At 53.6% G+C, this 12,636-nt stretch overlaps 1 protein-coding gene across 3 annotated transcripts in view; it reads right to left on the bottom strand.

Moving 5' to 3' along the window:
• Positions 1-12,636, bottom strand: part of FUOM (fucose mutarotase) — a 32,020-nt gene that overhangs the window by 14,904 nt on the left and 4,480 nt on the right. For 2 of the 3 annotated variants that reach the window (XM_075610286.1, XM_075610285.1), the window contains 2 exons: positions 9,679-9,749; positions 3,359-3,457 (listed from right to left, as the gene is read on the bottom strand). In XM_075610286.1, the coding sequence (XP_075466401.1) occupies positions 3,359-3,457; positions 9,679-9,749 (170 nt within the window). The remainder of the gene's footprint in view (positions 1-3,358; positions 3,458-9,678; positions 9,750-12,636) is intronic. The other variant, XM_075610287.1, reaches the window with a different exon arrangement.

The following is a 12,636-nucleotide window of genomic DNA, read 5'->3' as shown; positions in this document are numbered from 1 at the left end:
TTACACAGACCCCCTAGTTACTCTCAGGGTGATTATACAGCCCCCCTAGTTACTCTAAGGGTGATTATACAGACCCCCTAGTTACTCTCAGGGAGATTATACAGCCCCCCTAGTTACTCTCAGGGTGATTATACAGCCCCCCCTAGTTACTCTCAGGGTGATTATACAGCCCCCAAGTTACTCTCAGGGTGATTATACAGCCCCCCTAGTTACTCTCATGGTGATTATACAGCCCCCCAAGTTACTCTCAGGGTGATTATACAGCCCCCCCTAGTTACTCTCAGGGTGATTATACAGCCCCCCTAGTTACTCTCAGGGAGATTATACAGCCCCTCCTAGTTACTCTCAGGGTGATTATACAGCCCCCCCTAGTTACTCTCAGGGAGATTATACAGCCCCCCTAGTTTCTATCAGGGTGATTATACAGCCCTCCTAGTTACTCTCAGGGTGATTATACAGCCCCCCTAGTTACTCTCAGGGTGATTATACAGCCCCCCTAGTTACTCTCAGGGTGATTATACAGCCCCCCTAGTTACTCTCAGGGTGATTATACAGCCCCTCCTAGTTACTCTCAGGGTGATTATACAGCCCCCCTAGTTACTCTCAGGGTGATTATACAGTCCCTCCTAGTTACTCTCAGGGAGATTATACAGCCCCCTAGTTACTCTCAGGGTGATTATACAGCCCCCCTAGTTACTCTCAGGGTGATTATACAGTCCCTCCTAGTTACTCTCAGGGAGATTATACAGCCCCCCTAGTTACTCTCAGGGAGATTATACAGCCCCCCTAGTTACTCTCAGGGTGATTATACAGCCCCCCTAGTTACTCTCAGGGTGATTATACAGCCCCCGTAGTTACTCTCAGGGTGATTATACAGCCCCCCTAGTTACTCTCAGGGTGATTATACAGCCCCCCTAGTTACTCTCAGGGTGATTATACAGTCCCTCCTAGTAACTCTCAGGGAGATTATACAGCCCCCCTAGTTACTCTCAGGGAGATTATACAGCCCCCCTAGTTACTCTCAGGGAGATTAGACAGCCCCCCTAGTTACTCTCAGGGAGATTAGACAGCCCCCCTAGTTACTCTCAGGGAGATTAGACAGCCCCCCTAGTTACTCTCAGGGTGATTATACAGTCCCTCCTAGTTACTCTCAGGGAGATTATACAGCCCCCCTAGTTACTCTCAGGGTGATTATGCAGTCCCTCCTAGTTACTCTCAGGGAGATTATACAGCCCCCCTAGTTACTCTCAGGGTGATTATACAGCCCCCTAGTTACTCTCAGGGTGATTATACAGCCCCCCTAGTTACTCTCAGGGAGATTATACAGCCCCCCTAGTTACTCTCAGGGTGATTATACAGTCCCTCCTAGTTACTCTCAGGGAGATTATACAGCCCCCCTAGTTACTCTCAGGGAGATTATACAGCCCCCCTAGTTACTCTCAGGGTGATTATACAGCCCCCCTAGTTACTCTCAGGGTGATTATACAGCCCCCCTAGTTACTCTCATGGAGATTATACAGCCCCCCTAGTTACTCTCAGGGAGATTATACAGCCCCCCTAGTTACTCTCAGGGAGATTATACAGCCCCCCTAGTTACTCTCAGGGTGATTATACAGCCCCCCTAGTTACTCTCGGGGTTTTAGTTGCATGTTTGGCAAAAGCATTGATCAGCCTCCTGCCTGCATCAAGGTAACCTTCCAATAAGCGACTGCCCTCCCCACCATGCGAGAGTGCCCTCCCCACCATGCGAGACTGCCCTGCCCACCAGGTGAGACTGCCCTGCCCACCAGGTGAGACTGCCCTGCCCACCAGGTGAGACTGCCCTGCCCACCAGGTGAGACTGCCCTGCCCACCAGGTGAGACTGCCCTGCCCACCAGGTGAGACTGCCCTGCCCACCAGGTGAGACTGCCCACCCCACCATGCGAGACTGCCCTGCCCACCAGGCGAGACTGCCCTGCCCACCAGGTGAGACTGCCCTCCCCACCATGCGAGACTGCCCACCCCACCAGGCGAGACTGCCCTGCCCACCATGCGAGAGTGCCCTGCCCACCAGGCGAGACTGCCCTCCCCACCAGGTGAGACTGGGCCCTCCCCACCAGGTGAGACTGGGCCCTCCCCACCAGGTGAGACTGCCCTCCCCACCGGGTGAGACTGCCCTCCCCACCGGGTGAGACTGCCCTCCCCACCGGGTGAGACTGCCCTCCCCACCGGGTGAGACTGCCCTCCCCACCGGGTGAGACTGCCCTTCCCACCGGGTGAGACTGACCCCCCCCCACCAGGTGAGACTGGCTCCCCACCAGGTGAGATGCCCCCCCCCACCAGGTGAGATGCCCCCCCCCCCACCAGGTGAGATGCCCCCCCCCCACCAGGTGAGACTGCCCTCCCCCCACCAGGTGAGACTGCCCCCCCCCCAATCAGGTGAGACTGCCCCCCCCCCCCCAATCAGGTGAGACTGCCCTCCCACCAGGTGAGACTGCCCTCCCACCAGGTGAGACTGCCCCCCCCCCCACCAGGTGAGACTGCTCCCCCCACCAGGTGAGACTGCTCCCCCCACCAGGTGAGACTGCTCCCCCCACCAGGTGAGACTGCTCCCCCCACCAGGTGAGACTGCCCCCCCACCAGGTGAGACTGCCCCCCCCACCAGGTGAGACTGCTCCCCCCACCAGGTGAGACTGCTCCCCCCAACAGGTGAGACTGCTCCCCCCACCAGGTGAGACTGCCCCCCCCACCAGGTGAGACTGCTCCCCCCACCAGGTGAGACTGCTCCCCCCACCAAGTGAGACTGCTCCCCCCACCAGGTGAGACTGCCCTCCCCACCAGGTGAGACTGCCCTCCCCACCAGGTGAGACTGCCCTCCCCACCAGGTGAGACTGCCCTCCCCACCAGGTGAGACTGCCCTCCCCACCAGGTGAGACTGCCCTCCCCACCAGGTGAGACTGCCCTCCCCACCAGGTGAGACTGCCCTCCCCACCAGGTGAGACTGCCCTCCCCACCAGGTGAGACTGCCCTCCCCACCAGGTGAGACTGCCCTCCCCACCAGGTGAGACTGCCCTCCCCACCAGGTGAGACTGCCCTCCCCACCAGGTGAGACTGCCCTCCCCACCAGGTGAGACTGCCCTCCCCACCAGGTGAGACTGCCCTCCCCACCAGGTGAGACTGCCCTCCCCACCAGGTGAGACTGGCCAGTCTTGTATAACCAGGGGGTCGGCAGATTGGATTTCACTATTGTCAGGCTATTCTATGTGGAAAATTTAATTTAAGTCCCCAAAACATATTCATTCCCGTGGCCCCCGACTTGTACCCTCGTCCCCTCCTGTGCCCCGGTCACATGATCTTTGGGATAGGAAAACGTCTCACCTGACACCCGACTCTGGCCAGAAGCGTCACATACTCCTCCCAAACCGGCGTGTTCAGTCTCTTCTCTTTGTCCTGCTCTACGAGCTCCATCACGGCCGCCTGCCCACGGATAAAGATAGATATACATACATACATACATACATACATACAACCCACTGTGTGTGTGAGCTCACACACTGGCTCACTGCCCCCTGTGTGTGTGAGCTCACACACTGGCTCACTGCCCCGTGTGTGTGAGCTCACACACTGGCTCACTGCCCCCTGTGTGTGTGCTAACTCACTGCCCCCTGTGTGTGTGAGCTCACTCACTGCCACACTGCCCACAGAGAGATTTAACATAAAAAAGGGACTAAGTATTTAATACTACACACCTGCAGCCCATATCCAAGTGGCCCATTATAAGTGGCGTGACTATTGAACAACTGAAGTTTAAAAGGAAGTTCAAAAGAAGTGAGGAAGAAGTGGACACCCCATCTGGCCCTGATTCCTGCATTTGATCTACGCTGGAAAGGAGGATATCATCAATACCAGACTGCATCATTACTGCTGTGATGCTGCCTTTACCATTTATATTTGCTGTGACTTCACTTCTTCTCAAATTATGCACTTCTTTTTACCAGCCTCAGTATGTCTCAAACTCTATTCATATATCTCCATCTCTCCTTTCTTCACCACTTCTCAGTTCACATGAACTCCTTTCTTACCTGCGTCCTCTGACACCACACAGCTATATCCCCTGCACTAAAACACACCCCTACAAATCCTCTTCACACATTCTCTTTCTATCCATGCTTCTCCTCCTTGCTTCTGGGGATATCTCTCCCAATCCTGGTCCCTGTCTTATTTCTACTTGCGCTCGTCCTCGCCTCCCACATGCAACTTCTACTCCTTCTGGTGTCAACCCCTCGAACCTCATACCCATCCCCTGCCACCCTCCCTCCTCTCTCCCTTTCTCCTGTGCCCTTTGGAACGCACGCTCTCTTTCTAACAAGTTCCTCTCTGTACATGACTTCTTTCTCTCTCACTCCCTGCTTCTCTTTGCTATAACTGAGACCTGGCTCACTCAGTCTGACTCTGCTCTGGAAGCTGCCCTCTCCTACGGTGGCCTTTCCTTCTCCCACACTCCGCGCACTGATGGCAGGGGTGGAGGCGTGGGGCTCCTGCTCTCCTCTGTCTGCCGTTACCGAACCCTTCCTATTCCCCCCTCTCTTGCTTTTCCCTCCTTTGAGGCTCACACTGTCCAGATCTTCTCTCCTCTCCCTGTTCATGTGGCGGTCATCTATCGCCCACCTACCTCTACTCATCCCCCTTCTGCCTTTCTCTCTCACTTTGAATCCTGGCTCTCTTTTTTCCTCTCCTCAGACTCCCCTGTTCTTCTCCTTGGGGACTTCAATTGCCACATTGATGACCCCTCTCTCTCTTGGGCTTCCCGCTTTCTTTCTCTTACCTCTTCTTTTGGCCTTCAACAGTGGACTTTAGCCAGCACCCACAAGGATGGCCACTACTTAGACCTGGTTTTCACTAAAAACTTCTCTCTGATTTCTCCATTTCCCCTTTTCCTCTCTCTGACCATCATCTCATCTCATTCTCTTTATCTCGCTTCTCCCCTTCTCCACCTCCATCTACCCCCCGGTTCTGCAGAAACCTGCGCTCTATTCACTTGCCTGACTTTGAGTCCACTTTACACTCCTCCCTCTCCTCTCTCAGCTCTGCTACAGACCCTGACAACCTGGTCAGAAAGTACAACTCTGTCTTGTCCTCGTCTCTTGATCTACATGCCCCGCTTTCTCTTTGCCGCCCTCGCCCTTCTAACCCTAGACCCTGGCTAAATTCCCACACGCGCCTGCTGCGTTCCTCCACTCGTTCCTCTGAACGCCTCTGGAGGAAGTCTCACACTCTCGCAGACTTCCTTCACTACAAATTTATGCTGTCTTGTTTCAACTCTGCCCTCTCGCAAGCTAAACAAGCCTACTTTTCTGCACTAATCAACATGCACAAGTCTAACCCACGCCGACTGTTCTCTGTCTTTGATACTCTACTCAAACCACCCTCTGCTGCCTCTCCTTCCTCCATCTCCGCTCAGGACTTTGCTGACTATTTTAAGGAAAAGGTGGAATCCATACGTCAGAACATCCCCTGTTTCTTCTTCCCATCCTACACCTCTTCCTAACTCTCCTCCTGCCTTCCTTGACTCTTTTTCCAGTCTCAGAGGAGGATGTGTCGCTGTTGATCTCCTCTTCTCCCTCTACCACTTGCCCTCTTGACCCCATCCCTCCCATCTCCTAAAACCTCTAGCTCCTACTATAATCCCTACGCTCACACACATTTTTAACTCCTCCCTCTGCTCTGGAACCTTTCCATCCTCCTTCAAACATGCAACAGTCATACCATTACTCAAAAACAGCAAGCTTGACCCTACCTGTCTTTCTAACTATCGACCTGTCTCCCTCCTGCCTTTTGCCTCTAAACTACTTGAACGTCTTGTATTCTCTCGCTTGCTCCATTTTCTCAACACCTATTCTCTCCTAGACCCTCTACAATCTGGCTTCCGCACTGCTCACTCCACCGAAACAGCCCTCACTAAAATAACTGACGACCTCCATGCTGCCAAAGACAGAGGTCATTACACTCTGCTCATATTACTCGACCTCTCTGCAGCATTTGACACCGTGGACCACCCTCTTCTCCTCCACATTCTCCATACTCTAGGTATTCGGAACAAAGCTCTATCCTGGATCTCATCCTACCTCTCCCATCGTACTTTTAGTGTCTCTTCTGCTAACACCTCCTCCTCTATTGATCTCTCTGTGGGGGTACCCCAGGGCTCTGTCCTGGGACCTCTTCTCTTTTCTCTGTACACACTCTCTCTAGGTGACCTAATAACATCTTTTGGGTTTAATTATCACCTCTATGCCGACGACACACATATACTTTTCAACACCTGACCTTACACCTGCTGTACAAACCAAAGTTTCTGAATGTCTCTCTGCTATATCATCCTGGATGGCCCTCCGACGCCTTAAACTCAACATGGCTAAAACAGAGCTCCTCATACTTCCTCCCAAACCTGGCCCTACTACCTCCTTCCACATTACTGTTGGAACTACAATCATTCACCCAGTAGCCCAAGCACGCTGCCTAGGGGTCACGTTCGACTCCTCTCTCACATTCAAAACATTTCTAAAACTTGTCGCTTTTTCCTCCGCAATATAACTAAGATACGCCCTTTCCTCTGTTGTTCGACTGCTAAAACTCTGACTCAGGCCCTCATTCTCTCCCGTCTTGATTACTGTAACCTCCTGCTGTCCGGCCTTCCTGCCTCTCACCTGTCTCCCCTACAATCTATCCTAAATGCTGCTGCCAGAATCACTCTACTCTTTCCTAGATCTGTCTCAGCATCTCCCCTCCTGAAATCCCTCTCCTGGCTTCCGATCAAATCCCGCATCTCACACTCCATTCTTCTCCTCACTTTTAAAGCTTTACATTCTTCTGCCCCTCCTTACATCTCATCCCTAATTTCTCGGTATGCACCATCCAGACTCTTGCGTTCTTCTCAAGGATGTTTTCTTTCTACCCCCTTTGTATCTAAAGCCCTCTCCCACCTTAAACCTTTTTCACTGACTGCCCCACACCTCTGGAATGCCCTTTCCCTCAATACCCGACTAGCACCCTCTCTATCCACGTTTAAGACACACTTACTTAAAGAAGCATATGAATAGCACTGTGGATAATACTGGGCACATGATACATAAAGCTTGGCCCCCTGCAGACGCACTTACCAGAACTCCCTCCTACTGTCTCTGTACGTTCTCCCTACCTACCAATTAGACTGTAAGCTCCTCGGGGCAGGGACTCCTCTTCCGAAATGTTACTTTTATGTCTAAAGCACTTATTCCCATGATCTGTTATTTATATTATCTGTTATTTATATGATTACCACGTGTATTACTACTGTGAAGCGCTATGTACACTAATGGCGCTATATAAATAAAGACATACAATACAATACAACTGTTTTATTTTTATTTTTAAACTACATGTGGGGTGTTTCTTGGATTAATCTTTTAAATGTGCAGTTCAAGAAATATCCTACACGTGATTTTTAAAAAATAAATAAATCAGTTCTATACTATGAGAAAATACTTATAGCATTTAAAAAAATAAACCATTTTAAACACATTTTTAATGTATTCTAATGTAACAACCATTTTTGTTTCTATAACAACCATTTACAAAGTCACATCCCCTTCCCCTTCTGAAACTGCATCACCTTTGAGCCCCGCCCTCTCTCTCTAGCAGTGAACCAATTGAATCTAGTGCAGCCTGGTCACGTGATCTTCCTCGCAGAACTTTGGCTGTCAGTGCAGCAGAAGAGGAGCCAGGATGCATTTAGTGACCCCCCGAGGTGAACCTTCAGCGATCGATTACAGGAGAACGGATCGATCAGCAATTAGCGAATCACGTGTCAGTGCGCATATTGTATGAAAAAACAAGAGCGCGCTCGCGTTGTGGCGCGGGAGAAGCCCCATATATGGCGAGGTGCGTCATACATTCGAAGTCCAAAGAGCGGCACGTGGCTCACCGGGTTTATCTCGTGTATCCAGGTATCGGCGTCGGCAAAGCGATCTCCAGATCAGCGGGGGGCAGAGGAGGAGGACACGGAACATACAAGAGCCACACGGGTCCCGTGTGAGCACCCAGAGGTCATACCACGTAAGGATGGGATAGTTAGGGGCAGGGGGCTCTCCCGCCCTCTCACCCGGGGTAAAACAAGACCCAATTTAACCCTCGCTTTCAGAATTAGCCTTATGTCTGCCCCGAGCGCGTTTTAATTCCCTTGCCGGTTCACCCTCTACCCCCTCTGTTGGGAGGCGATTCCTGGCATCCACCACTCGTTCTGTGAAGCATTATTTCCCCCGAGCAGCCACCGATCAGCTGCAGAGAACGAGCTCTTGTTCTGGGTCTTCTCTCTCTCTTAAACATGCTCCCCTCCTGCACCGTGCTGAAGCTTTCGCTCACACTCCCCAGCCTCCTCACCCGGGGGAGCAGCACATATTAAGGGGCTTTAGTCTTCCCCGATGAGGCGGCGCGGGCTGCGGATCGCGCACCGTTGCTGTCGCCCGTCTCTACACAATCTCTCCATTAACGGTGTCCTTCTGGAGAGATGGGCCCATGTTTTCTAAGCAGTGCTATTCTTTCTGGCGCCGGACAACACCCTTACAGCTTAACCCATTGCATGGAGCCCAAGGTGGGTATCGGGAAAACTACTGCTTAGTAAACATGTGCCGAGTTCATGAACACGGTGCTCTGGAGCAGGGGGGGCTCAACTCCAGTCCTCAAGACCACCCAACAGGTCAGGTTTTTAGGACATCCCTGCTTCAGCACAGGTAGCGCGGTCTTCAACTGAGCCACCTGTGCTGAAGCAGAGATATCCTGAAGACCTGTTGGGGGTGGGGGGCAGGAGAGAGGGGAGTCTTGAGGTTATCCCTGCCTCAGCACAGGTGGCTCAATCAGTGGCTCAGTTGAAGACCACACTACCTGTGCTGAAGCAGAGATATCCTGAAGACCTGTTGGGGGTGGGGTGGGGGGGGGGGGGAGAGGGGAGTCTTGAGGATATCCCTGCCTCAGCACAGGTGACTCAATCAGTGGCTCAGTTGAAGACCACACTACCTGTGCTGAAGCAGGGATGTCCTGAAAACCTGACCTGTTGGGTGGTCTTGAGGACTGCAGTTGAGCCCCCTGGTCTAGGCGAGGTATTACCAATGATCTATAAAGTGGCAGCCCCCCCCCACCCCCCGTGTGTGTGTCCGAGCGCAGGGCGCAGAGCAGAGGACTGACCGGGCTGATTACGTAGCTGTCCAGTGGCAGCCCCCCCCTCCCCCCCCCGTGTGTGTGTCCGAGCGCAGGGCGCAGAGCAGAGGACTGACCGGGCTGATTACGTAGCTGTCCAGTGGCAGCCCCCCCCACCCCCCCGTGTGTGTGTCCGAGCGCAGGGCGCAGAGGACTGACCGGGCTGATTACGTAGCTGTCCAGTGGCAGTCCCCCCCCCCGTGTGTCCGAGCACAGGACTGACCGGGCTGATTACGTAGCTGTCCAGTGGCAGTCCCCCCCCCCCGTGTGTGTGTCCGAGCACAGGGCACAGAGGACTGACCGGGCTGATTACGTAGCTGTCCAGTGGCAGTCCCCCCCCCCCGTGTGTGTGTGTCCGAGCACAGGGCGCAGAGCAGAGGACTGACCGGGCTGATTACGTAGCTGTCCAGTGGCAGTCCCCCCCCCCGTGTGTGTGTGTCCGAGCACAGGGCGCAGAGCAGAGGACTGACCGGGCTGATTACGTAGCTGTCCAGTGGCAGCAGTTGCAGGACGGCCTCCAGCAGCTGTGGGATACCCAAACCTGACGGGAATAAAACAGATACGCAGACGTGTGACACATAAAAGCAGTAGTACTGTGTCTTGCTATCGCGCAGGTCTCCCCGCGGGACGCGTTAAACACCCCGCGGGTGTTCGTTTTGTTTTTATGCTAAAAATTGGGAACTCCTTTTAAAATAAAATCCCTGTTGCATAAATAGATAGAAATGCACAAAGTCTGTGTTTGTCCCTAAATAATGTGGTGGAAATACGCGGACGCTCCAGCACTCAGGCGGGGAAAACCTTAAAGGTGCAACGCCCGGAATTGCATATACTCCGAGTGCTGGTTTTTGTTTCCCCTTCGGGGTTACACTGGATATATATATATATTAAAGCAGCATGCATTGGCTTAAGGGTTTTCCATGTAATGTGGACTTGAGACAAAAGGTGTCACTGTGTGCTCATTTGCATGTCATTTCCCAGAATCCCTTGCTGCAGTGGGAGCACTGTATGTGAGGTGATAATGGTGAAAGGCGGGGCTGCATGTCATTTCCCAGAATCCCTTGCTGCAGTGGGAGCACTGTATGTGAGGTGATAATGGTGAAAGGCGGGGCTGCATGTCATTTCCCAGAATCCCTTGCTGCAGTGGGAGCACTGTATGTGAGGTGATAATGGTGAAAGGCGGGGCTGCATGTCATTTCCCAGAATCCCTTGCTGCAGTGGGAGCACTGTATGTGAGGTGATAATGGTGAAAGGCGGGGCTGCATGTCATTTCCCAGAATCCCTTGCTGCAGTGGGAGCACTGTATGTGAGGTGATAATGGTGAAAGGCGGGGCTGCATGTCATTTCCCAGAATCCCTTGCTGCAGTGGGAGCACTGTATGTGAGGTGATAATGGTGAAAGGCGGGGCTGCATGTCATTTCCCAGAATCCCTTGCTGCAGTGGGAGCACTGCATGTGAGGTGATAATGGTGAAAGGCGGGGCTGCATGTCATTTCCCAGAATCCCTTGCTGCAGTGGGAGCACTGTATGTGAGGTGATAATGGTGAAAGGCGGGGCTGCATGTCATTTCCCAGAATCCCTTGCTGCAGTGGGAGCACTGTATGTGAGGTGATAATGGTGAAAGGCGGGGCTGCATGTCATTTCCCAGAATCCCTTGCTGCAGTGGGAGCACTGTATGTGAGGTGATAATGGTGAAAGGCGGGGCTGCATGTCATTTCCCAGAATCCCTTGCTGCAGTGGGAGCACTGTATGTGAGGTGATAATGGTGAAAGGCGGGGCTGCATGTCATTTCCCAGAATCCCTTGCTGCAGTGGGAGCACTGTATGTGAGGTGATAATGGTGAAAGGCGGGGCTGCATGTCATTTCCCAGAATCCCTTGCTGCAGTGGGAGCACTGCATGTGAGGTGATAATGGTGAAAGGCGGGGCTGCATGTCATTTCCCAGAATCCCTTGCTGCAGTGGGAGCACTGTATGTGAGGTGATAATGGTGAAAGGCGGGGCTGCATGTCATTTCCCAGAATCCCTTGCTGCAGTGGGAGCACTGTATGTGAGGTGATAATGGTGAAAGGCGGGGCTGCATGTCATTTCCCAGAATCCCTTGCTGCAGTGGGAGCACTGTATGTGAGGTGATAATGGTGAAAGGCGGGGCTGCATGTCATTTCCCAGAATCCCTTGCTGCAGTGGGAGCACTGCATGTGAGGTGATAATGGTGAAAGGCGGGGCTGCATGTCATTTCCCAGAATCCCTTGCTGCAGTGGGAGCACTGCATGTGAGGTGATAATGGTGAAAGGCGGGGCTGCAGACCTGTCTCAGACATGTGAATGTGCTCACAGTAATATTTTTATATGATCTATATATCATGAAATCCCCCCGATGTGACCCGTTATACGGAGAATGTGCAGCACATGCGGCCGTCATTAAGGGGTCCCATGTAAAGCCGACAGGATGATCCAGCGACAGTGATTCTGGGGGCTGGGTAACAAGGTATTGCCTAGAAATGTTCCAATGGACCTGGAGAGCCGCGCGCGTTACCCAGGGCCGCGCGCGCGTTACTCAGGGGCGCGCGCGCGTTACCCAGGGGCGCGTGCGTTACTCAGGGGCGCGCGCGTTACCCAGGGCCGCGCGCGCGTTACTCAGGGGGGCGCGCGCGTTACTCAGGGGCGCGCGCGTTACTCAGGGGCGCGCGCGTTACCCAGGGCCGCGCGCGCGTTACTCAGGGGGGCGCGCGCGTTACTCAGGGGCGCGCGCGTTACTCAGGGCCGCGCGCGTTACTCAGGGCCGCGCACGTTACTCAGGGCCGCGCGCACGTTACTCAGGGGCGTACGCGGTCTCACCGTGAGCTTTTCGACTAGGATACCACGATGAGACATGTGCTGGGAGCATAGTGGCCAGGGATTACTGCGGGATCATCTTGGCCAGGGATTACTGCGGGATCATCTTGGCCAGGGATTACTGCAGGATCACCGTAGCCAGGGATTACTGCGGGATCATCGTGGCCATGGATTACTGCGGGGTTACTGCGGGATTAGTGTTTGGATCATCGTGGCCAGGGATTACTGCGGGATCATCGTGGCCAGGGATTACTGCGGGATTACTGCGGGATCCCCGTGGCCAGGGATTACTGCGGGATTAGTGTTTGGATCATCGTGGCCAGGGATTACTGCGGGATCATCGTGGCCAGGGATTACTGCGGGATCACCGTGGCCAGGGATTACTGCGGGATCACTGTGGCCAGGGATTACTGCGGGATCATCGTGGCCAGGGATTACTGCGGGATCACCGTGGCCAGAGATTACTGCGGGATTACCGTGGCCAGGGATTACTGCGGGATCATCGTGGCCAGGGATTACTGCGGGATCATCGTGGCCAGGGATTACTGCGGGATCACCGTGGCCAGGGATTACTGCGGGATCACCGTGGCCAGGGATTACT

This window comes from Ascaphus truei, chromosome 8, assembly GCF_040206685.1.
Source record: "Ascaphus truei isolate aAscTru1 chromosome 8, aAscTru1.hap1, whole genome shotgun sequence".
NCBI lineage: Eukaryota > Metazoa > Chordata > Amphibia > Anura > Ascaphidae > Ascaphus > Ascaphus truei.
This window is presented reverse-complemented; position numbering and strand designations above follow the sequence as displayed.